Raw genomic sequence first — 27013 nt, forward strand, 5'->3', positions numbered from 1 at the left:
CCCAGTGGAATATCAACCAAACCATCTAGAATGCAGTGCTTCTGTTTTATTATTTCTACTTTTGTCACCATTCCTTACCAATATTTCATATAGTTTTTATTTTCACCACTTTTCTGTCAAATCCTTCATGATTCTTTTCTATATTATCAACAAATTAATGTAATTTGTGTTTTCATAATACTGTTGTTAATATTTATTTGTTGTATAGACACTGCACACAAATTATAAAACACACAAGTGACCTATGGGCCTGACACCGGTGCTGGACAAAATGGTAGAAGGCAAAGCTATTCTGAAAAACGAAACTACTGACCATCTAATGAGGCAGAGCCAGCATGGATTTAACAAAAGGGAAGTCTTTTTGAAGAGGTTAACAAACAAGTGGACTAGGATGAACCAATTGATATAGTGTATCTGGATTCTCAGAAGGCATTTGACAAAAGTCCATCATGAGACTCCTTAGTAAATTAAAAAGTCATGAGATAGAAGGCAAATTCCTACTGTAGACTGGTAACGGACTAAAAGATAGGAAACTGAGGGTAGGACTGAATGGTCACTTCTCTCAATGGAGAAAGGTAGAGTGGAGTGCCCCATGGATCTATACAGGGACTGCTTTTTTGTTTGTTTGTTTTTTAATATATTTATAAATAACCTGGAAAGGGGAGTGATAAGGGAAGTGATCAAATTTGTAGATGACACAAAATTATTTAAAGTTGTCATGAAGAATTGCATAAGGACCATGTGAGACTGAAGGATAGGGCATCTAGATGCCAGATTAAACTTAATGGGCCAGGTTTTAAAAGCCTTATGCGCGTAAATCCATAGGATTTACGAGCATAGGTGGGGTTACACCTGACGGGCCTATTTTACAAAGGCTCGGTGATGCGCGTAAAGCCCCCAGGATGCGTCTAAGTTCCGGGGCTTCGAAAAAAGGGGCGGGGAGGGGGCAGGGCCAGAGGCCTCCAGCACAGCGGCCATTTGCTGCTGTGTCAGAGGATCGTGTGCTGGCAGGATGCCGGAGTGTGCAACTTCCCCAGAGACAGGCGCAAGAGGTAAAATAAAGGTCGGGGGAGGGTTAGGATAGGGCTAGGGGGGTGGGAGAGTTAGGGAAAGGGAGGTTAGGTTAGGGGTTTATGAAGTTCCCTCCCAATGCACACGCAGGTTATAAAATCGGGCATCCATGTGTGCGTGCCGGCTAGCATGCGCACATGGACACCCGCGTGCAAATTCTTAAAATCTACCCCAATGTGGACAAGTGCAAAGTGATGCACATTGGATTATTTGTCCCAAACTTCAGGTACATGATGCTGAGTCCTATATTAGGCAGCACCATCCAGGAAAAGGAACTTGGAGTCACTGTGGACAATACTTTGAAATCCTTGATTTAGTGCATGGCAGTGGTTAGAAAAAAAAAAGAAAATAGAATGTTAGGTATCATTAGGAAAGGAATAAATAATAAAACTAAGGATGATTATAATGCCTCTGTACTGCTCCGTGGTGCAACTGAACTTTGAGAATTCTGTGCAGTTCTGGTCACCCCATCTCAAAAAATATAAATATATAATAGAACTAGAAAAGGGTGACAAAAATAATAAAGGGGATGAAATGGCTCACCCATGAGGAAAGGCTAAATGGATTAGGGCTCTTAAACCTGAAGAAGAGATGGTTGAGAGGAGATATGATAAAGGTCTATAAAATCTTGAGTAGGGTGGAATGGGGAAATATGGAATGGTTATTTATCTTTTCTAGTAGTACTAGGTCTTGATTGTTAACTTTGTTTTAGATCCAGATACGGAATGGGTTTTATGTTTTTCTTATTTGCCAGCATTTATGGACTGCTTTCCAGATCAAAAAAAAAATCACCCAAGCAGTGTTAGAAGCTCAGAGCATTTCCAGATGTGGCCAAATCCGTGCAGAAGAGCGTTAGCAGATTTGTTCTTTCTTTCTTTCTTTACTTACTTCTTTACGACCAAGAGTTACACAGATTGAACATTGTCATGGTTGAATTTTCCCCATAAATGTGTTAAAAATTATTTTTCCATTAGAATTATATTTTATGAATCATCACAATTCGTAACCATAGTGTTGCATTTGAAAGTCTACGGGCTGTTTCTGCGGACTATCACATTTACCTCCATGACCAGGGGCCGCCGAGCACCATGCGGCAGGACCCGCCAGCCCCAACCAGCCACGCTCCTCCTTAGATGCCAGCATGACTGATGTCTTCTCTTTTAAAGGGCCCGTGGCGGGAAAAGCCCTGTGATGCCTCCAGATGACATCACACACTCAGCCCTATAAAGGGCCTTCGCTGTCTCTACCCTCACTACCTCAGCAACAGGTCCAACTACCAAGGTAGTACGTGTTCCAGTCTTCATCTTTAGCCTGTCCCAATTTTGGTCTTCTGCTCGCACCAGTCCTTGTCTGCCTAACCTGCTCCTGCCTTACCTGTTTGCCTGCCCATCCATTCCTCTTCCTCTCCCTTGGATGGAAACCTGGTTGGACCCTTACCTGGACTCTGAGCATGCCTGACCTCTGCCTGCTTCTGTCTCTTGCTTGGACTCTGGATATACCCGACTGCTTCCTGCCTCGGACCCTAGCCCAGACCCCATGTCTATTTGCCGCCTACCTACAGCCTTTGCCTGGCCTTGGACCACATCTCCAGTCACTAGCAGAGACCCTTTCCTAAGTCCTATGTGCCCCGGCATCCAAAGGCTCAACCTGAGCGGAACCTGGGCTGGTAAAAGTGAAGCTCCTGTCTGGGCTGTACTTCACCTGGGTCCACCAGATGGACCCAAGCGCCAACAGGTGGAGACAATCTTACCTCAGCCCAAGGGTCTTTATAGTAGCAGACTTTAGCCTTTATTTATTTATGCTATTAAATTGATTGCTCACCACATAGCTGAAAGCCCAGAGTGTATTATAATAAAATTCAATCATTTTTGCATAATATACAGTATATAATTTAAAAATACCTAAACCTCCTTACATACAGTGATCCCCACTCCTCCCCTCCCCCTTCCCATATAAGAATTAACCAATAATAAAACCCCACCCAACCTTCTACCCCCTTTACTCGAAGCAGACTTTAATCTGAATTTTCAAAATGAATTTGGGGCAGATTTTAAAAGCCCTACACACGCCGAGCCTATTTTGCATAGGGCCGGCGACGCGCGCAAGCCCCGGGACGCACGTATGTCCCGGGGCTTGAAAAAAGGGGCGGGGTATGGGCAGTCCAGGGAAGGGGGGGGGCACGGGCAGAGGCCTCCGTAGGGCCTCTAGGCCGGGAGATCACGTGCCGGCACTCGGAGGAAACAGGGAAAACCATCGAGGCTCCCCTAGGGCTCGGCGCACGCAAGGTGCAAAAGTGTGCACCCCCTTGCGCCCACCGACCCTGGTTTTTTTAACATGCCCGCGACTGCGCGCGCACGTTATAAAATTGGGCATAGATTTGTGCACGCCGGGTTGCGCGCACAAATCTACGCCTGCGCATACCTCTTAAAATCCGGCCCTTTCTGCCCTTGTAAATTTCTGGGTATCCCCGGTATGTGCACCAACATATGTGCCACAAAGTTACAGTAACTTTATACATGGATACTTCCCTGCAAACATTTGAATATCGAAAGTATGTCCCTAAAACCTTTCCCTGTCCCAGTTCTGCCCCCTTGAACACCTCTTCCTACTGAGGATAAAAGCAGGTTTTGAACTTCCTTTCACTCACAGAATCCATGAGTTATTTTCAAAGCACAGTGCATACAATAGGGTTCTATATTCACAGTGCTTCTGAAATTAAGCCCATAATGAGCAAAGATTTGGCTGAATAGTTTAAGAGAAGTCCCAGGAAGGATTATTCGGGGGGGGGGGGGGGGCAGGATATTATGAATCAATGTATTTAATTACAATTTTCTAAAAGTACAACTTTAATTGGCTTGTTAACAGTAGATGCAGTTTATGCCATTGTTTCAATATGGATAAAGTTACACATGCAACACTGAGCAGTCTAATATTCAAACACAATTTATGGTGGTTATCTTGTGTTTGAAAACTGGGTTGTTTGTGCATATTTAATGCTATTGAAATTGTACCCATTGGGTGTCCACTATTTTCTGTAAATACTAGTTTTAATAAAAATCATTAGTGTTTGAAGATACAGGAAGGCATATTGCTTCTCAGCTCCCATATTCCATATATTTCACATAGGTTTAATGAAACCCTGCACTCAGACACATATGTTCGGTGCAGAGTCCATTTATTATACCCAGGAGATGTAATTAAGGTCTGAAATCACTTTGTCTTACTGCTCTACTTCTTCAGCTCCTAAAGACAAGCTTAAAAAAAAGGCAAATATTGGATATATAAGAAACACCACTGGATTCTGTGCATTATCTTTCTTTTTCTCTTTCAACCTTTCTTTTATTTTCACTTGTCATATTTTATTTATACATATTATGGGACATACAGATAGAGCAGATGTACAAGCCATGACACTGTAAAATGTTATATCAGCAATTTAATATTAAATCTAATATAAGGGGAATTGTGTCAACAAATCACAAACCTATGTACACTCCCTCAGGTATACCACTGAGAGAAAGCTGAACTTAATATATGTATCTGTGTTAGAGGACCTTCATAATGGTTGGGCTAATTTACCTACCAGAAATGGCTAAAGCACCAGTCTTGCTCTAAACAAAACCCTATTATAATCATAGGTCCTAATTAGTCTCTTGTCCTATTTTTTTTTTATGTTTATCTGTACACATAGAAATGCATTTAGAACAGTTCCCACTTATCTTAAAATGCCCCGACATGGTCCATGTTTCAGAATCAATTTTCTCCTGCTTCAGGGGGACCATTCATTGAAAGACTGTAAGGCATTTAATCTTGGTGCTCAAATTCCACCATTTAAAAGCATATAAATAACTTTATTATTTCAGCATTTATCTAAGGGTCTATGGCTTAGCATCTGTTAAGACCATATTGCACATGCTAAAAATGGTATATTATGCAATAAGACCTTAACGTGCATATTAAACAGATCCTCAATGATGTTAGTGTGGACAAACTAAAATGATCATCGCTGTGAATACAAATGAAGGAACATCATATGCAAATGAGGTTTTTATGTGTGCATGCCAAACATCATGGTATGCAGGCCTGGATTTACACCTAGGCAATATAGGTAGTTGCCTCCGGAGCCAAGGTTTGGAGACGCCATCCGATCCCCATACTTGGAAACTCACTGTTTACTGCTCCAGCCCCTCCCATTCTGGCTGCACACAAGGAACTGGAGGGGAGGGGCTAGAGAAGGGAATAGCGCAATTATGTTTTTGCCTTGCACTATCTGCTCCAGTTTCATATCCTCTCCTCCTGTTTCCAGGCGAGAGGAGACACTGCCGGCAGCATGTGAGCAGAAACAGGAGGGAATAGAGCAGAGTCTTCCTGATGTGTCCAATCCATCTCCAGCACCACCCACTCTACTCCCGTGTCAACTGACATATAGGGAGAAACAGCTTGCAGCTTGCAGCTGTCTATGATCCCAGGACCTGGGATTCAGCTGAAGGCAGAGCAGGGGAGAGCAGGGGAGAATGAAGGAGCATCCCAAAGCATGCATCATGGACCTACGAGTGATTTATATGGAGAGTAGGAAAGAATAATGTGTCAGGCCTAGAGGGGAAGGAGAAGAGTGTTGAGATCATCGCTGGAGAGAGAGAGAATATAGATTATCAGAAAGGGGTAGGAGGATTGGTAGGTGAGAGAGTTCATATACATCTCCTTACCCTGCTAATCGATAGCAATCTCATCTCAGAGTGGCCGCCCATCAAAAGTTCACAGTTATTCAATCCTGTCTCCCATGCCAGCAAAGAACTTGCCGTACGCCGCCTGGATCTAGATGGTGCTGTGCTTTCCTGTCTTCTTTCCTCTGGTCCAACCTGGCCCATCCCACGACAGCAATAGAAAGAAGTTAGCATGAGACCTGTGAGTAGGGACATGCTCTCAGGCCCTGTGTTGGCCTCTTCCTCTTGCATGGCTTTTCTTAGTAATAGAAAGCACTTGCAGATGAAGAAGACGGTGGCCCCTGTAGGGACTGTGAGTGTGCATATGTTCACAGGCCCCTATGCTAACTTCTTTTCATTGCTGCCCTGGGCCATGAAGAGAAGAGGACGTGAAGGAAAGAGTGAAGAGGACCAGGCCTGTGTATGCAGAAGGGAAGAACTGGGCCAAGAGCACCATGTGATATTATTCTCTCCCCCCACCCCAGTGCTTATGCCTCATCTCCTTTCCTCTCCCCTCCACCCCTCACCCATACACACACTGAGAATGCCTGTGGGTGCTAAATCCCAAATCTGGCTCTGGTTTCTAGCATTTCTCCACACACTAGAGCATTATTTCCTTTGAAAACATATTTGTTTCTACTGTCTGATTTATATCTTTGAGGTATTTGAATGCTCCCATCTCTCCTTTCATCTAAGGTTTACATATTTGACTCCTTAAGCCTCATCTCATATAGGGGCGGATTTTCAGAGCCCTGCTCGCGTAAATCCGCCCAAAACCGGGCGGATTTACGCGAGCAGGGCCCTGCGCGCCGGTAGGCCTATTTTACATAGGCCTACCGGCGCGCGCAGAGCCCCGGGACTCGCGTAAGTCCCGGGGTTTTCGGAGGGGGCGTGTCGGGGGGCGGGCCCGAACCGCGCGGCGTTTTCGGGGCATGTCGGGAGCGTTCCGGGGGCGTGGCTATGGCCCGGGGCGGCCTGGGGGCGTGGCCGCGCCCTCCGGACCCGCCCCCAGGTCGCGTCCCGGCGCGCAGGAGGCCCGCTGACGCGCGGGGATTTACGCCTCCCTCCGGGAGGCGTAAATCCCCCGACAAAGGTAACGGGGGGGTTTAGACAGGGCCGGGCGGGTGGGTTAGGTAGGGGAAGGGAGGGGAAGGTGAGGGGAGGGCAAAGGAAAGTTCCCTCCGAGGCTGCTCCGATTTCGGAGCGGCCTTGGAGGGAACGGGGGTAGGCTGCGCGGCTCGGCGCGCGCCGGCTATACGAAATCGATAGCCTTGCGCGCGCCGATCCAGGATTTTAGCGGATACGCGCGGATACGCGCGTATCTACTAAAATCCAGCATACTTTTGTTTGCGCCTGGAGCGCAAACAAAAGTAGGCTATTCGCGCTCGTTTTAAAATCCGCCCCATAGCTTTTAGCACAGATCCCATGCCTTTTTGGTAACTTTTTTCATGTGCGCCGTGCCACCAGTCCAGGCAGGAAAAAGCAGCTTCAAAAAGATATTTCATCTAGTCTGGTAGAATACTTTACTATCCGCCCAACCAACCAATATTTAAACCCTTGCCCTACCAGTATTTAAGCCCTGTCAATAAAAGGAGACTTATACCACCAGGAATCACTTGTAGGATTCACTGAGCAGACATACGGCTTTCAGGCCAGTCATCTCCTTTTTCACTCTCATCATTTGGTCTCTCTGCTGTGTGCTCAACGTTGCCAGGTTGTGTGCTCAACGTTGCCAGGTTCAACGTTAATACAAGAAACTGCCACTCACCAAGCAAAGAGGCTTTTGCCTCTCCTGCACCTCTAGTGGTGTTACAAGGAATTGTCAGCCAGCAAGTTTCTCATTAGCAAGGGTTTACTCTTCAACATTTTTTGAGGGGGAAGAGAAGCTTAGAAGCTGGAAGCCATTACTGTTAATTGTTCATTAGTGCCCCCTTGAATTTCCCCTCTGTAAGTGTTTATGGACCGAACAGTATCGAGTTCTGCTGCTTTAATTTGGAAGTATTTCTTCTTTCAGTGATAGAATATTTCATGAACACTCTGCTCATTGGAGACTCTCTCCTGCAGAATTGCATATTGCTTTGCAAGCTGTTTATTAACTCAGTTGGAAATGTTCAATATGAACTTTAAATCTCAGTGTGCTTACATGAATTGATACTAAACACCTTTGTTTTCTAAAGTTTACTGTGTAACGTTTCAGTGCTTCACTTATAATCTTTCCCTGAAAGTAAATCTCCCATTCCCTCCTGGGTCCAAATATAATATTCACTTTTATTTTAAGCCTGTCAGATCCTTTTATATAAATAACCTTTAAGCTTGCTAATCTCCATCAATTTGAATCTTATGAAAATAACTTTGGGAGAAAGGATAATTACTTCCCTGCAATTGTTCTTCAAAAGGTAGCATTTACATGGGTTCACACAACTCACCTGCCTTTTCTTGAGGGTTTGCACATTGAATTATCTGTCTCCGGACTTAGGTTAAGGAAAGCTGATGGATGGTTGTTGGTTGCTAGGCAGGGTTCTAAGTCTACAGCTTTTTGGCATGGATCCTGGCAAGAGATAGGCCACATGGCCACCCTGTAGTGCGAATGCATGCAAATACTAACTTTGGAGAATGATTGCAGGTACGTAATTATCCTCTTAATTTCTACAGGAGAATTTCCCACTGTTTGATTACCAGGTTGATGTTTTTAGGGACAATGTGAAAGAATGTTACGTGTATAACCATATTTCTCTAGCACAAGCTTTCTATTAAAAAATCATTATTTATGAAGGGAACATTTTGAGCACTTTATTTTACTTTAAAAAAAACAAAAAACAGGAAATCCAGGATATTGCTTGAGAATTATTTGCCTTGTACTCAACCATTTAGATTGCTTGAAATGAATCTGAACTTTTCAGCCGCTACAAACCAATTTTTCTTGCCTAGGTCAAATGCTGAACATTATTTTTTTTTTTACCAGATAGTCTTACCCACAAAATAATTGCCCACTAATATAAACAAACAAAAAAAAATAGCATCATATGCATGTAAATTAATTTGCTTTTCTGACTACCATCCTCAGCTCTCAAAGTACCACTCTGTTGACAATGTGTTCCTTGGAGTCAGCCTCTCTCAGAACTAAAAAGGGTATGTCACTACACTGGCTCATTATTAATTCAACTTTTATGTTGGCATTATTATTTTAAGTAGTTCCCTAAACAATCGTGGAGTACAGAAATTCAAGCAACCCTCCAGCTCCCTGCAGCACAGCTTTATCCAAAAAGGATACACCATCGCTTTAATGGAAGGACTGAGAATCACAGCCGCCTTAGACACAAGATGCATCTTATAGGAGCTGACGTAATAAAACCCCTGCTAAAACAGGAGATACATTTTAGCCCTGGCTTTTGGTTCACATGCGTGGTAGAAACCAGCAGGACTGCGGGATGAGGTAAGCTAATAAGATGCAAGTCAATCAGGAGTAAAAGAAAAAGCACGCTAAACGAATAAAACATGCTAAAACGTGAGTTATCCTGAATATCCGTGCTAATGCAGGAAAGTGCTTTAAAAAGTTATTTAAAACAAGAGTAGGGAGGGAAGCGCTTGATGATGGAAGGAGTGTGACTAAAATGGCCTTGCAAGCAAGATTGGCATTGGGCATCCCAGCCTGGACACCGTCTCACATGCAAGACATACCATGAAAAATCAAAGGATATACTTTCTTGGGTGGTCCCCTACAGTCAAACAGTATGCACTTTGATGCTGTGCATCCCGACTAGGGCATAAACAAGTGTGAAATGTATAGCTATAGTTGCCCTCTCTAAAGAGCTTCCCATTTCTTTTCACTTGGCTTGCCTTGCCCAAGCGGCCTTGCATGAGACCATGTGCCCAAGTCAGGATGCAATCTTGCATGTAAAGCCAATGTGCCACAGGGCAAGAGGTTAGCGTTGTAGGTGTGGTATTGGAGGATAAGCCGAGTGTTGGGAGTGTGTGTTGTTTATATGTGTGTGTTTATAGTTGGGGACAACTGAAATTGCTTTGGCTGGTAAAATGTTGGAAATGTAACTCCTAGGCCTGAGGAGAAGTAAACATTAATTTCTGGTGAACATTGGCCACCAGAAATGTGACTTTACTCAAGCTCAGATCAAGGAAAAAGTTGCATTTCCAGTGTAAGCTCTCAGAGGCGTGCACCTACAGCTGAGTGAACAACATGTAAGCTCTCCTGAGAAAGCACCCACAGCTGAACAGTGTGCACTTCGGTGCTGTGCAGCCTAACTCTGGTGTATTGTTCCGCAGTAAGTGCCCTCCCCAGATAGTTTTTGCATTGTTGAGATAAAGGTGCCTACCCTAGAGACCTTATCCTAGATATTTAACTCTTTCCTAGTTCTGAGGTGGAGAATCACACTGGGCACAACAATAGATGACACTGGCCATCAGAAATGAGAGTTTACTTCATCTTAAATTTACTTCATCTTAGTTTTTCAGTATAAGCTCTCTGAGGAGGGCAACGTTCACTGTTTTTTTTTTTTTTTTTTTGCTTTTCCTGAACAGCTGAACAGTATGCACACAATGCCAAAGTACTTACTGTTCAGCTATTAGTGCCTGCTCAGACAATTTATGCTTTGTTAATGTAGCTGTAGGTGCCTTCCCCAGAGAGCTTATTTTTTAAAATGTTACTTGCCATTCCTTACCAAAATGAGAGAATGTGGCCCCAAGTTGGGATACATAACAACAACTGCACATGCAATGCCATTTTGGTACGGCATGGTAAGTAACGTCAAAGCACAAGCTATCTGGGGCAGGCACCTAAAGCTAAGGCACGATGCACAAAACCAATGTATTGTTCAGCTGAAGGAGCCCACCTTGAGAGATTATACTGGAAATTAAACTCTTGGGTCTGAGGTAGAGTAAACTGACATTTCTGGTGGCCAAAGTTATTCTATTGCTGTGCCCAATGTTTTAGAAGCAGAGAAGACACTTCCACACTGGGCACAGCACTAGGATAACACGGTCACTAGAAACGTGAGTTAAGTTTAAATCCTGCTCTGACCAGGCGTTAAATTTCCTGCGTTAAGAAAATGAGCCTTAAGTTATCTGCCTTTAACACACCTCCTGGATTGCTGGGGAACAGCTAATGCCTTCTTTAACATGGGATTCACAAATGCACCTACACTCATTGTAGCACTGGGTTTTTACTCCTATTTTTAGCACACATTTTTTTCAGTGTTAAAATCCCTGTTCGATACCAGAGTTAGGGAAAATTAGGGAAAAAGTGTGCTTAAACAGGAATAAAAGCCTGTGCCAACATCAGCGTGCCTTATTACATCGGTCCCATTTTGGGATTATACGTAAAGGCTGTGTTTGTAAGTTCATAGCTGCTTCTATTAACAGAGAATTCAATAGCAAACATTAATGTTAAGACAATGGTAGTGAAGGGATCTCTTTAGCCAGAAGAAAAAGTCTGAAGAAATCTCTCTCTCTCTCGCTCTCTCCCGTTCTCGCTTACTGAGTTAAGCACACTGCATTGCTGGGAAGGCTAAATTGCATCTAGTTCAAAGGTCAGTAGATAAGGCTGTTTCAGAAAATACACAATTTATTTGTCACCACAAAGACAAAATAGGTAGTTGTAAAACAGGTTTTATAATTATGAACTAGGTACCAAATTTAGCTAATTGAAGACTTCACATAAACATTTTTACAGTGAAAAACGTATGTAACAATGACTGGTTTTGGGTGTGTGTGTGTGTGTGCGTATACACAGCAGAATTTACAGCTATGGGATGTCTATGTCCTGGAATGGGTGACGAAACCAACATCGCCTTATTAAGGGGGTCATTTAGTAAGCCGCAGTATTTTTTCCATGAGCTCTGTGAATTACATGAATTGTCCTCCCCCCAAAAAATACTGCGGGAGTGAAAGCCCCTACACAATGCATAATGGCAGCCTCAGAACAGTGGGTACGCCATTACTAAAAGAGGCCATGTGGCCCCAAGAAGATGCGCCCCCCCCCCCCCCCCCGATGAGATGTAAAACCTCCCAGGATCTGCTTATACCCCCCTGACCACACCTACTGCCCCTACAGGCAGCCTTTAGTAGTGAATATTATTTAAGAAAGGCGACAGCTCTACCTGTTCACTGAAAAAAATCTGGTCTTGGTGGGCTGGGACCCCTCTCCCCAACCTAGCTCACCACCTGGACCACCACGTTTGTAAAACAAAATGTGGTAATCCTGTAGACTTCCCCATCCCTATCCCCAGACCCTCTCCTTATACAGAAAAATGCTCCCTGGTGAACTAGTGCCCCCCCCCCCTCCCGACCCCTGCTTACTCACCAAATAGGCAATAGTGATGCAGTGGGAGCCCAGAAAACACCCTAGGCTTTGGGCTTTAGTACCAGCCATTTTCCAAAATGATAGGGGCAAAGGTCAGGGAGTGCCATTTTGGAAAATGGCGACTGCCTAGGCCCAGAGTCCAGGAGGGCACTCCAAGCACCCACTGCACCACCAATTCCTGTTTGGTGAGTAAAAGGCAACCCAGGTGGGGGGGGAGGGATCCCGGCTTCCTGGGACCAGATTTTTCAGTGAAGGGGTGGGAGTAGGGTTTCCGCCCTTCGTAAAAAATGCATTTTTAAAAATGTTTGCTTCTATGGGCCACCTGCAGGGTTGGCAAGGGGATGGGAAAGGTGGTTTATGTAAATCCCCAGGGGTTTTTTACATCTCATGGGTGGGGGACTGGCATTCGCTGGTCAAGTAGCCCCTTTAAGGCTAAGCCACAGATGCATTGGGATGCACCCACAGGAAATCAGCTATAACTCCTGAGTTGTAGTTAATTTCAATTCAAATAACATGACTTGCAATTTTTTGGGCAAACCACATTATTTAATTAGCATGGTTTTGCATAGTAATGAGCTCTTTAGAATGCATTCACATTCTAATGAGCTGATTTAAATACATGCAGTGCCAGGGATCAGGTACCTCGCGCTATCCCTGTGTTGGGCCATTTACTGTGCGAGAACAGTTTTTGCATGATAAATGGCTTAACGCAACTTTCCTGAATGAGGCCTGAAGTCCCTTTCCCTGACAAAGTCCTCCTGTAGCTGTAAATTCTACTGTTTCTCTCCCACACGTTTCTCACCCCTCTGCAAATTCATCACCTTCTCCTTGACCCTATCCAATTTCTTTACAGCTCTTCACAGCTTTGGAAAAAAAAGTTATCAGTGTAAAGCAACCTGTAATGTACTTGCATGTTAAGGTAACATCACCCTTAGCTCATTCTGCTCTGACATTATAAAGATAATACAGCTCTCACAATCTAGTCATAAATATGTGAAGTTAGTCCAATAAAATATCACCCACAACTTTTTTTTAGACCTTTATTTATATGCTTCCAAATAGACTAACATGGCAACCAAGCTTATTTTATTATAGCAACCACATAGAAAAAAAATCCTTTCAAAATCACTTAATTACTGAATATTTCCCTCCACTTATGATAGCAGAATTTATTTCATTCACTAACATTTTAGAATTGTGGTCTGGTAGCTGATAAAATGCCAGCCGTCCTGAATCTGAGTGAAAAAAAATGACTTGGATCTATTTAAATGTGCTATTTTCTGTAAATACTAGCACTTCCTCCCCCAGCACTGGGGGGGAGGAAGCAGGAAGTAGCACAGAGCCTTGGGGAAGCTCCCGGCGCTGGGAAAAGATGTGGGCCGCATCCAGGCCTGGCGGGGTAACATCATCATGCTACGGCCCTTAAAGGGGCCACGGGGGCAGCACAGATAAAGAAATACATGAAAAAAAAAAAGAAAAAGAGGGAAATTAAAGTAAATAACATTAAAGGCCGAGGAGCCCTGGGCAAGCTCCTGACTGGTGGCTTATGACACCCATCATCCCGAAGGTGCCCACAGGGACCAGGGAACAGAGGGAACGGCCCCATGTAAGCCCCAGCTGCTCTGCTGGGAGGAAAACATGACACCCCCAGGGAAAATTTTTAAATCAGTGAAATGGGGCACGATTGGTGAAGGGATAACCCAGTACAAGACCCATCAGCTATACCAAAGTTGTTGGTCCCTTTTAATTGTAAAGGGAAAGCCCCTGTACCAGGGCTCCAGTCTGAACAGGATTCCATGCCAGGTTTTACCACCTGGAACGGATAGGGAACTAAAGGTGGCTCCCATGGCAAGCCAGAGGTCCAAGGAATAGCCCTTTGGCTTATCAGAGCGAACTGGTCAGTGGAAGGGCACCAGGGGAGTAAAGTAACCACCCCTAGGACTTTTAAAGTCTGATCAGCTACTGCACAGAAAGGGTAGAAATTAAATCGCAGTTGGCGCCTGTACCATGGTATGGAGAAGGCTGAGAGGTGCAGGAATAAGGTATGTGAGAACTTTTAAAATGGCACTACTTTGTGGATGATGTCACCAGAGCAAAGATGTGCTCTGCGGTAAAACATTTTCAAGTGGGGAAACTTGGGCAAAAGACAGGTGGCGCTGGACAAGGGTGGAAGCGCAGTTCACCAGCTCTTCCAGACCCAAGAGAAATCTTGGAGGATACAGCCATCATTTAAGGGGGACCATCTATAGGGTGTGCCTTAGAGGACTGAAAGGGGCAAAAGTGGTTTTAACTGAGTTGTCCTTGTGCCCTGTACCAAGGTAAAGGACAGGATAGTTAATTGTAAGCAGATTGGACAGAATGAGGAATATAACTTCTTTCCTTAATAGAGGGAAGAGTGTGAAAGATTGCGAGCAGGAGTGAGTGGAAGTACAAGGATCGTTTCCCAACTGCAAGTTTAAGACAGGAAATTCTTTGATTATCTTTTTTTGTTTCATAGTTAACAAATCAGTTCAACAAGCTCACAGACACCTCACTAGGGAACTCCTAGATGGCGAAAGATTTTTAAGTTAAGCTTTATTATTGATTTTGTACGGTTAGGCAGTTCTCTCTGGAGGAGAGAACACAGATGAAGGAAGGACCTATATTTGCTGCCATCAGACCCTCAACCCAGGAGACACTCACTGTGATGGAGCCCCTCACACCAGAGCTTTGACCAAAACAGAGAACAAGAGATAAGTGTGCACACTCGCCTCCAAGAGAACTATACTAGGTCTGTTCAGACTAGTAGTGTTTTCTGAACTAAACAGTAAATCGACACAAAAAGAGAAAAGCTGTAAGAGGAAAATAAACAAGACAAAAGGATTCTTAACTCAAAGGACTCTGTACATGAAGAGTCTAAAAAGAAATTTAGCACAAAGATTCCATTTCTTAAAAATGCAAACTGTAAATAAAACACAGTTAAAGTATAGAGGAATATAAAAGCAATACTTATCTGACTTAATAGTTCATTTTTTTCATAGGACTTTAAAACAAAACATCAGTAAAAGAATAAAATAAAAGGTCTGAATGTGTTGAAGCTTCAAATTGTTGTTAAGTATATAAAATGCCTTTTCTTGAGTTATTGTTTAGAAAATAATTGTTGAAAGATCTTAAGTATTTGTTATATTTTTATTACTATCCAGTTTTAATTTTTATTTATTTATTTATTTATTTAAAACGTTTTATATACCGACAACCGTTTGCACATCGTGTCGGTTTACAGATAACTTAAAACCACGGTATAATTAGGCATAGCCTTTACAAAGAACATAGAACAGTCAAAAATTTTAATTATCTTAGTACAATAAAATTGTTAAACCTATTATCACAGAATCATTTACTGCAGAGCTTTTCTGGACTAACATTCTCACAACAGGAAATTTCCTTACGTTTATTCCAGCTTTCCCTCCTTACCTGCAGGAACCTGGGTGGTTTATACTTGACCACACAAAGCCCAGCAGGGCCAAGAGCTCTTCAGGTGTGACCTTTCAAGGAAACCGTTGCGGGTCGCTACTTAGCTTCACTCCCTCAGTCCGGGACACCAAAGCAGGAGGGACCACACTCTGAGGCGGGTTTCACACAGAACACAGAAAGACCTTCACCTAATACAGAATACATGGCCATAATTTATGAATAGAAAGATACACTATGTAATTGTAAAGCTGCAAATGATCTTTACTCATATACGACTTGTACTAAAACTTTTAAAGCCCTGCTTATTAAGACTTATCTCTTTGTGCAGGCATTTTCATGAGGATGTTAGTGTGTTTATTCTGGCTTTTCCTCCGGGCTTGCAATGTCTGATGGTCATTGCTTACAATTAAAAGATGAATTTTCAAAACTTATGTTACTTACTTATGAATGTACAAATTAGCAAATGTGCATGTAAATAGCCATTATTTGCATATTTGGTATTTTATAAACATCCAAAATATGCATGTATTTTCATTTTAGCATACACAAATATGCATGTAAAAAAAAGGGGCAGTCTAGAGATATTTCTGGGTGGGCCCAGCAGTTACATGCAAAGGTTGCTATTTTGAAAGGTAACTCGCATACATTTTCCAACTTACTCACATATTATTACATCTGCTAATTATCTGGCATAAGTGATATTATAAATGTGTTTATTGGATAGTACTGACTATGTGGGAGGTCTGGGAGAATTGGGGGAAGTTCAGGCTCAAAGTCTCCCCCTCTGGTTCCCTGCCCTACAGAAGGAGAGAGGGGGAGGGGCTCTTCTTTGATCTGTTCTGTCTGCTCCAGAACCTCTCCACTCCCTTCTATTCCTTGTACCCTGCCTGGGAGAGGAGAGGAGCCAGACCAGGAAGCGGGGAGCTGTTCTCTTTTGAGTGAAATTTTGGGCACTGACCAATAAAGGTTAAACCTGTACGCCTATGCATAGTGATGCCCCTGGTATTACCCCCTAATCTTGTGCCACTCCAGGCTATCATCTAGTTCACCTAAAGCTTGCACCGTGTGGGCTAGGACTCCTTGCTGGGTCTGGCAGGAACCCTGGAGACGGTTGTCTCATCTGGCTAACCTTTGCCCACAGCAGGGGTCTCTTCATAGTTTACAATAGCACATCTTGCTGGGAAGAGGTAGATTGGCTAACAGGGCAAATTAGTGTATTCTTTTGTTGAATTGGCTCTGGTATTGTCACATGTCTGCAGAATGTGAATACAGCTATGGCCTTTGATCTCCAGAACTTGTTTCGTGTTTTATTGACAAATGGGGGAATTTGTAACAGAGGATGGGCGCAGAGAAGGCCAGATAGTTCAGGCTGTGTATAATTAAGTATGCCTTAACTCATTTATTTTTTTTTTATCTACTTCCAAAGAGAATCCTGCAGGTATTCAAACTGTGAAAGTATACCTCAGGATCAATGCAGTCTAGTGAATGATTATAATTTCCTTCATAAATAAAATGCATGAATTCCTTGATGCATTTACTGTATGTGTTATTATAAATGTAATCCACTGTCTCTCACCCGCAACGGGCCTCAGGCAATATCAGCTACATATACATCATAGTTTTAAATCATATACTGTATACTTAGCTAATACTGCCTGGGGCCCGTTGCGGGTGAGAGGCAATGAATTACATCCGATACACCGGCTTTTCTGATCCCGCTTCCCTCGTTTGGTTTATTTATTTATTTTTTTTCTATTATATTTTTTGAAAGATTTCTTAATTGTTTCTGTATTCCCTCTCTTTTGTGATTTGTGTTTCATTTCGAGGGGTGTTGCTCTGTTTGCGATACATTATCATAGTATAACCCAAATTAGGACTTTTTAGTCCTAGTTTGTTTTTTGGGGTAGGATGAGGGGAAAGAAGGTTGAATAAGAAAATTCAGAGTTCCCAGTCTTTCTGAAGCACTATATTCATAAGCATTTTTTTCCATTGTAACAATGTTGGCTATAGGTGGATAGTGCTGGACAGTTTTGCTGAATTTCAGCTTGGTAGACACTTTGGGCCTGATTTTCAAAAGCGTTTACACACATGTAAAACTGGGTTTTACATGTATAAATGCCCTTTACTTGAGTAAATGGGCTTTTGAAAATTGCTACAATATACGGTATGCCATGGAATTGCCCATAGGTTTTCCTTGCATATGTTCACCTGAGTAGAGTAAATGGCATTTGAAAATGACTATAATAGTATGTTTCATTTATGCACATAACTCCTTTGAAAATTACCTCCTTTACCTCTAATCAGCTCTGAGGAAATCCAGAAAAATACTTTTATAAAGCGCATGTATTGCTTAAGTATGCCCCCCATCGATTTTATAAAGCTGCCATATTCTTGCACAAGTACCGAAGCGCAAATATCTCGCATCAGGGAAAAAAAGAGGAGGAATATGTGCGAGGCCAAGAGATATGCACGTATGTAGCTACACGTGTGGGCACACATCCAGGTCCATTTCAGTGCAAAATTATTTCTGCTATTGATGAGCTGTAAGTCTGAAAAAACTATTTTTGCCATATTTGAACTGTCTCAGGGATCTAGCTCAACTGGGGTGGGGTGTGCCAGCTAAAGAACCAGGAGGGTCTTGATGACATAGCTAAAGACCGAACAAACTGGTGGGTAAACTGGTTATTTCCTAGATGCATGCATGTTATAAAATTCCTTCACTTGCGCGTCTAACTGCCATTTCCCTACTGTGCATGTACATGCTTAAAATTAGAAGCACACATACATGCACCAGGCCTATTTTATAACATGTACACTTACGTGCGTGCAGGATATAAAATTTCAGTCATCTATTTAAGCGTCCATGTACGTGTATATATGGGCGCCCACGCACATTTTGAAGTTACCATCTTAATATACCTATAGCAGGAATTACTTCTATGAGAAAGATCACAATATAGCTTAAGAGTAGACAAAAATGTGCATGCATGAGTTCTTATAAGCGACCTGTTGAGATCAGCACCAGCAAGCAAAAGTGTTGACAGATTTGAAATGTGAACAAACATTCACATTGTTTAGTGGAAAACTCTGATAGGAACAGCACAGGCTGGTGACAAGCACGACAGCATGACATTTACCTCACTGAAATCTGACATAGCAAGACCTACAAGGAACCCAGCAAAACTATGATAGCAGCACTTAATCAGACTTCACTTAGTTTTGTGAATAGACAAAAACAATGATGTTTTTCTATTTCACTGACTCTTAGATCACCAGTAAGATGTACTCGCGGACTACTGAGGAAGAGAGAAATAAATAGGCCACGTATGAGTTTAGGCCTTTACTTGAGGTTACACAAGTAACGAGGGAAACGGGTCAGCTATAAACTTGGGTAATAGTGCACCAGTAGTTCAGCTTTATTAAATTCCCAAGGCGAGCAGGTCAGGTCCTACTGTGAGGCAGGTCTGAGTTACAAGTAAGCTTGGCCACAGTACCAGAATCAAACATAGGACCAAGGTCCACGGCAAGAAAGCTGGGAGACCTTCAAGTTGCTAGGAACATTTCCTTTGCTCTCAGAAACCCCTTTATTATTTGCTTTGGTCATGGAACCTCTAGCTGAAAAATACAAAAGAACTTGGATACAGAGGGAATATGTTTCGGTAAGACAGATTATTAAGGGGTACACATTCAAAAGCCATTTAGGGCCTTATTTTCTAAGGCTATCGCAGGCTTGCGCTAACAGCACAAGCCTGCGATAGCTAGCGAAGGTAGCGCACGCCTGCGCTACCTACATCGGGGCGGAGTCGGCCCCGGAAGAGGAGGAGTCGGGGCGTCACCGGGGCCGACTCTGCGACGACGGCGCGGACAGCAAAAAGGTAAGGAGCCTTTTTGCTGCCTATTTCGCGCCCAATAACTACACCTTTTATGGTGTAGTTATTGGGCGCGACGCCGGCAGTGATCTCACAGCGGCGGTGCGATCGCTGCCGGCTAGCTCAAGACACCCCCCCCCACCCCGTTTCGGCCCCCCTGCCCCCTGTGACCACTGGATTTTCTAAGTTCTGCAAACTTAGAAATTCCAGACCTTAGACGGATAACTCCTCGCATAAACAATCTTCTGAAAATTGTTTGAGGTCTACCTGACTTCCATTCCTATTTATAGCAGTTTTATGTGGTCCTACTTCAAGTCCTTCCTCAGTGAATACTGAACAGAAATATTTCTTAAACAATTCCATTTTCTCCTTGTCACTCACTACAAATTCCTCCCCTTCATCTCTGAGTCTTATTTTTTTTTCCTTTGCTCTCCTAACTACTTTTCCAGCTTCTCTTTCTTCCAGCCAATTTTGACCTTCTCTTTCTGATGCCATCACCGCCCTACCTTATCCTATACTTATCCTTGAGGTAGTCTCCCATCTTACAAAGTTAGTTTTCCTGAAATCTAGGACCTTTGCCTTTGAATGAAGGAACACTAGTTGTGCACTAATAATGCACCACACCATCAGTGATCACTGGATCCCAGGTGATCACCTATTATGACATCAGAAACACTCTTCCCATTGGTTAAGCACCAGATCGCTGCTTTGAATTATTTATTGTTTTAGTTGTAACATTTTGTTGTAGTTTGTTCTGTTATTATTGTGTATGTTATCATTGCTTAGGGCATAGGCGATTACTGTTGCTGGTATAGCGGTGGACCCTTGGGCCGGCCTGACGGAGTGTGAAGGAGAAGAGAGGAGGAGTCTCCGTAACGATGAAGCAGGCCGGGAGGCAAACACTGGCAGAGCAGGGAGCAGAGGTCTTCACCCTGGAAGCCGGAATCCCCCCGGGAGGAACCCGTGAGGACCCGGGCCGCTGGGACTTAGGCAAGGAGACGAGCTGAAGAGGACGGTCCAAGGTCGAGGTGGGCGGCAGGCACGGTGAGTCAGAAGCAGGCAGGAGTCAAGAACCAGAGAGGCGATACCAGGAACAGGAGAAGAGGATCCGGAACTGAAAATGAAGATCCGGAACTGGAACTGAAGCAAGAACTGGAACAGATGATGAAGATCTGGAACTGGAACTGAAGCGAGAACTGGAATAGACAATGAAGATCCAGAACTGGAACTGAAGCGAGAACTGGAACAGACAATGAAGATCCGGAACTGGAACTACGGATCCGGAGCTGGAATGAAGCACAACAGGTCCAGAAGGCAAGGAGAGAAACTAGCAAAGCCAGCAGCACACATCAACTAGGTACCAGCAGGTAACCTTGTTGCAAGGCGTTGAGTGAAGCAGACGCCAGCCTTAAGTATTTGCCGGCATCAGACATCACTCTAAGGGGCGGCCCGTGGTCCGGCGGGAAAAGCCCTTTAAATTGGGCTGCGTCGTGCACACGCGCGCCTAGGAGGGGAGGGGTTGAGCTTAGAGGCTCGGCGGCATCTCCCTCATGGAGACACCGCCGCAAGGCAGGCAAAGCAGGCCCGACCGAGCATGGGGATCGCCGCCGGTCTCCCGGGCCTGGAAGTGGCGGACCGAGCCACAGATCCCGATACTGAAGCCTCGAAAGAGAAGGTAAGGGCCCGGTCACCAAGCCTGCGACTGGGACCACAACAATTAATACATTTTAATAAATACAAATATCTGCCCTCGCATGTAAGTTCTTTTATTAATTGCCAGAACAGTTCTCCCTGTTGCAGAGATTGCAGGATCTGTCTGCATCTAGACAACACTTCATCCGGGATGTCCCAGTCAATATCTGGCAGATTTGAAATCACCTAGCAATATCACCTCTCCTTTCAGAGCAATTTTGTGACTGTCTTCAGTTAAATCTTTATCTGTTTCTTCTGCCTGCGAAGGTCTGTCCTCTTTCCAGATTAAACTTCTATTAATCAGTTGAACAGAAAGTGGCACATATACAAGTTTTTAAATAAATAAATTAGCCCTGCAGTTTTGCTGCTGTATTATTTTTAATACATAGTGTCACTCCTCCTCATTTCTTCTTTCCTTAGCCTTCCTGAGTACACTACAGTCTGCTATAACCAGAGCTTCTAGTTTCTTGCAGCAGATTTTTCCAGATTCTGCAGCAAGAAACTAGAAGCCCTGGTTTTGTGGTAAACCTGCATAGTTTTGCATAAAAATTCACACCCCTGACTATGCAAAAAAAGAAAAAGGCATTTTTTTTAATTAAAAAAAATATTGTTTGTTTTTAAATATTTAAACTATATACAAATAAAAAATGTACCAACAATTTATCAAGCTAAGACATTCAAGTTATAAACTTTTAATTGTGAATGTCACTTTTATTTTGAATAGAAATATTGCAGCCATCATTTTTATATTTTCTGGAGAATGTTCTTGTCGCCTTTCCAAGTATATGTGTTTCAGTATGCTAAAAATGCCCTCAGCATCAGCAGTTTGTCAGACTGTTAATTACACAGAAAGATAGGTGCATATATATTGGACACATGGTAACAGATGCAATAAGGGGTTGCATTAGTACAAGTTGAAACTTGTCAGCAGTAGTGTCAGTCATCAAGGCTTTTATGAATTGAAATGAATGCCCTCACTAACATCTGTGAGACACCAGCAGTTGCAGACTTCCAAAACACATCCAGATCTTTGTTAATGGTGTATGACTGGCCACATATATACAGGTGCAATAATCTATGTACAAAGATTACATTCTTCTATAGCAATATTACTCCATCCAGAAATTATAGTTATATTTATTTAGTTATCTAAAAATATTTAATCGCTTTACAGATGTCAATAAATTGCCCAAACTGATTATTATCAAAATCATCTTTGTTTAACAAGGGCTTAAGAGATTTTTCAGGGATCAAACATTTTGATTGCTTTCTCTGTCCACTCCAACTTCACCTCCCCTCATCGTCCCCCCCCCCCTCCCATTCATTTCTGGACAGGAGGAAAGGGGTGGGAGAACAAGAGAAGGTTCCCTGCACGCAGTTTTCAGGGAGGGGGGCTGGAGCAGAAGCAGAGCTGAGACTGAAGGGTAGGCAGGCGCTCTGCAGTTTTCTTCAAAAGATTGAATTAAGAGGCGTGGAAGCTTTCAGGAATGCTGATTTGGGGAAGATTGTAAATTATTTGTTACGTTAATTATACGGTTTCTGCCATGGCTGCACAATAGTGGGAGGCTAGGGGCACTGGGTATAAGCACATCCTGGTCAATGTTCTATCTCTGTGACTGCCATCATATCTAAGCCAGCCCCTTTCATGCCTGCCTTCACTTCTGGGACTTTATATACCAACGTTTTAGCATTAGGGCACATCGCTTGCCAGACAACGACATTTTATCCTATTTCTCAACAGATGTTATGTTTTACTTACCTGAGGGCTTTTGTGATTGACTTTCACATTTCTCTTCACCAGCTTTTCACTGTTACAGATGTTTCTAGAGTGTTTTTTAAATTTGTTTTTCTTAATTCCTCCTTCCAATATTTAGCCTCCATGATGTTTGTATAGCTTGCAGTAGGTGTCATGGTAACAATAGCTGACTTCCCTTCCTCCCAGGACTGAGCACGTCATCTCCGTGATATGTGTCCAGTCCCAGCCAGCACTGAAAGGAGATTCAAACCTGCGTCTTCTTTACTGCAGGGCTGTGGATTGAGCCTTGAGTTTGACCCCGTTGTTAAACACATGTTGGTTCGGCAATCCTTGCAAGTTTATTGGACTATTTCATAAACATTTTTTTTCTAAGTTTAAACATTGCTAGTCATAGCTAACCCATTTTCTGGGTGTTTTTCACACAGTCATATTTAAAATGAATACCCTGTTATATGTAGACTTACAGAAGGTTTGCTTAAAATAGAATTTTGCAGTCAAATGCTGAACAATTTTGCACCGAATAAAAAGAAACTTCAGTTTTACTTTTCATTTGTACCATTCCAGTTTCTCCAAAGATATATGACATCTCATCAGACACGGTTGTCAATGAAGGAAGCAATATTTCACTCATGTGTCTGGCCAGTGGAAAACCAGAGCCTTCCATTTCCTGGCGACACCTCTCTCCACAAGGTAAGTGTACAACGCTCTAATCTCTAGTAAGTCCCTTTAATTAGGCCGCGTCACCACCTATATATACTGTATCTCTCTATGCAATCAAACTTTCCAAGAGAAAAAGGTATACCGCATTACGTGACAGATAACAGAAATTATTAATAGAAACAACACTGCCTAGTTTAACTAAAGGGAAGGATATTTGTTTTTCAAGATAAGCAGGCTCACTTTTTCACATAACTGGGTTTCAGAACTCTACTTGGTGCCAAACAAATTCTCCAGAACTTTCTAGAAAGACCTAAAGGCAGTGCTCTTACTGCTCAGTATCTGGCAATTCCTGTGCTTTTAAGTTCTGCAGTTTTCCTTTTTCCTTTCAGCTATTGAGATCTGTAGGCCATGGAGTCATTCTCTCAAATTGCACCATTGCAGTTTATCATTTCAGTCTACTTTTTTTCTCCAGAATTATTATTAAACATTCCCCAGTTCTTCCAATGGGAAGGTTTTTTGATACTTTAGTTAGAATTTATTTTTTTCTTCCTCACCTGTTGATCCTGCCTATGGAAATTGTTTTTCTCTGATGCAGTCACACCATCTAGTTCACCAGTCCACTTTCTTTGGCCATCTTCTGAAGACGCATTTCCTCATTTGACTCTGCCTTTTCAATTTTCCTCAAAATGTCAAAGGAACAAACCTTTGGTTTCACATTCTGTCTTAAGTACAAACACAAGATGTCCTTCACCAGTGTTTATGGCAAGGCCACAATGTTTTTGGCTATAGCATCTGATCTAAGATATCACCAAGAGCAGTTCAGTCCCAGAAAGACAGGCTCCTCTTACATTGCTGAGAATCAAAATCCAGTTTCTTGAAGATGGTGCCAAAGGCTCAGCATGAACACCCCAGAGCCGCACTGACTACTGATGGCTAGACCACCGAAGGGGACTTCAGCTTCTTCAGGTCCTTCTCCAGGTCCACTTCCCCTCCCCAACATTTAGTGCAGAACCAGAAAGATCCAGTGCTCATGGCAAGTGGAAGCTTTGAAATGTCATTACATCAATTTGATACATAAATCTGAGAGCAAAGAAATGCAGAAGGTTCTGTACCATTTGAAGTGGCCAATCTGCTTGAGTTCTGCCTCCTAGATTCAGACAATGACATCATCATCATCATTTGTTTATTTATATTCAGCCTTACTCCTTCTCAGAGACTAAAATGGATTACCATGGTACCAAAACAAAACAATAAAAACTATGATATCCCAGTTTCCAGTCTACAGCTTTCAACCACAACTTACAAAGAACTACAGAGGACATCCACTCCTCTATGAGGCCAATCCCAGTGTTTTCTTTGGCACTCTTCAAGGCAGAGCAGGACAGAAGACTCATTGAAGTGCTCACTCAATACATCAAGTGTGTCAAGATTCTTGCATTGGGGACTTTGATGCGATTCAGTCTTGAATGATTATTGGTCTGCCATCTATCAGTGTACAGACCAATCAAAAATTGTATGAGCCAGCAGGGAAGTGAATAAATTAATAAATAAGTATGGTAGCTGTCAGAGCTATCACACGTAAGTATTTAGTTTCTTCCTTTCCCGTTAGGCTACTAGGGCACTTTATGGTGGTTGGCAGCCACAAAAGGGGATAGGAGGAGGAGGCATCCGTACCCTTCATCCCCCCTACATTGTATTTAAATTTGAGGAGTGGGTGAGAGGGATATTGGGGTATCACTTGGCCCTGTTACATTGAATTGAATTTTAGGAGGAAGATCATAGTGCTGCTTGATTCCAGCTACATTGGATTACATTTTTGGGGTGAGAGAGAGGAATATTGAGATGCTGCTTAATCCTGCTACATTGAATTTCATTCTATTTGTGTGGGACAGAGAGAAGAGTATCAGGGTACTGCTTGATCTCACTACATTGAATTCACTTTTGAGGGAGATCAGGGTGTGCATGCACAACTTTCAAATTGCTCACACAATTACCCAAAAAAGAATGAGCTGAAAAATTTCCAGAGTTGTTGATGTTTCAGTTTGGTTGAAACAAACCAAACCAAAAATCAAATCATTATTGGCCTTTTAACCATTCAGGCAAAGCAAATGCACATCCCTAGAACAGATTAAATGTAAAATAAAGGTGCTGAACTTACTACATTTCATAAAATCTGGCTAATGATATCCAAAATATGAAAAAAGGGGGGGGGGGGGGGGGGGAGAGAAGGAAAAACCTAGGGAGAAAAATAACTAAGAAAACAAAACAGTATCACCTCATAGGAAGGGAATGAATCCAAACAAAAAGATCAGGATACAAAGGTTGAAAGAAAAAAGACTGAAAAACAGGCAGGAAAAAATAGTGGTATCTGGAGTAATATAAACTCACAAAAGCTGGCAGCTGCCCCACATTAGAAACCAGCAGAGACTGCGTTTATAGAGCGCTTCAGGCAGACAGCTGTCCCGACATAAGACTCACGCTCTTCAACCTCTGTGCTGCGTTTCTGGAGAGCTCCTAGCAGAAAAACTGAAGAAACCCTGCCACAAGCCTGAGCGCCCATTATATGTACTGCTTTGTTTCTGAAGATGAACCTTGGGAATGTTACTTTTGCGAACCTATTGTCTTCAGGGAAGGTAACGTGGCTTACCTGTAAACATTTAATATCATTTAAACCTGTTTTTATTATGGATTTTTGCCATGTCTCTCACTATTAGCAACCTCTGGAAAGGAGAAAGATGAATAAGGTGAAATAAATGAATGAATAAAAGGTCTTCTCTGAGCATTAGCAGGTCACCAGTCAATCTCTCCCCCCCCCGGAGTTTCCTCTCCTTCCCCCAGTCGAAGCTGTTTAATGGAACTGAGGGGAGCTGCGGGGGGAGCAGTAGAAGGCAATCTCCAGGACAACGCATGGTAATGGTAAAGGCCTTTAGGTCCTTCCATAAAGCCACGGAGCATTCATCCATTAGGCACCAAGCGCATGGGCCGATACAGTAAGAATCGCAGGAGAGTGGGCGAGCGCCAGCTCTCCTGTGCGCGGGATACAGTAATTTAATTTATTTAAATTAGGGGCCGGCGGTGAAAAGAGGCGCTAGGGAAACTAGCGCGTCCCTAGCGCCTCTTTTTGGACAGGAGCGGCGGCTGTCAGCGGTTTGACAGCTGACACTCAATTTTGCCGGCGTCGGTTTCTCAAGCCCGCTGACAGCCACGGGTTCGGAAACCGGACGCCTGCAAAATTGGACGTCCGGTTTTCAACCCACGAGCCGCGGGCCTATTTCAAATTGTTTTTTTTCTTTTTTTACTTTTTTTAACTTTTGGGACCTCCGACTTAATATCACCATCAACATTAATCCTGCATTTGCATGTTGCAGGCACTATTAGGTTCTGGGGGTTGGACGCGCGTTTTTGACGCGCTATTACCCCTTACTGAATAAGGGTAAAGCTAGCGCGTCAAAAAAGCATCGTCCAATCGCGGGTTAGCAGTGCACTCCACCGGAGC

General features: G+C 43.1%; 1 protein-coding gene across 1 annotated transcript in view; it reads left to right on the forward strand.

Moving 5' to 3' along the window:
• NEGR1 (neuronal growth regulator 1) overlaps window positions 1–27013 on the forward strand; it is a 922687-nt gene that overhangs the window by 459627 nt on the left and 436047 nt on the right. Inside the window, exon 3 of the mRNA XM_029618903.1 lies at window positions 23422–23547. Coding sequence (XP_029474763.1) covers window positions 23422–23547 — 126 coding nt within the window. The remainder of the gene's footprint in view (window positions 1–23421; window positions 23548–27013) is intronic.

This window comes from Rhinatrema bivittatum, chromosome 10 (assembly GCF_901001135.1).
Source record: "Rhinatrema bivittatum chromosome 10, aRhiBiv1.1, whole genome shotgun sequence".
In the NCBI taxonomy this organism is placed as follows: Eukaryota; Metazoa; Chordata; class Amphibia; order Gymnophiona; family Rhinatrematidae; genus Rhinatrema; species Rhinatrema bivittatum.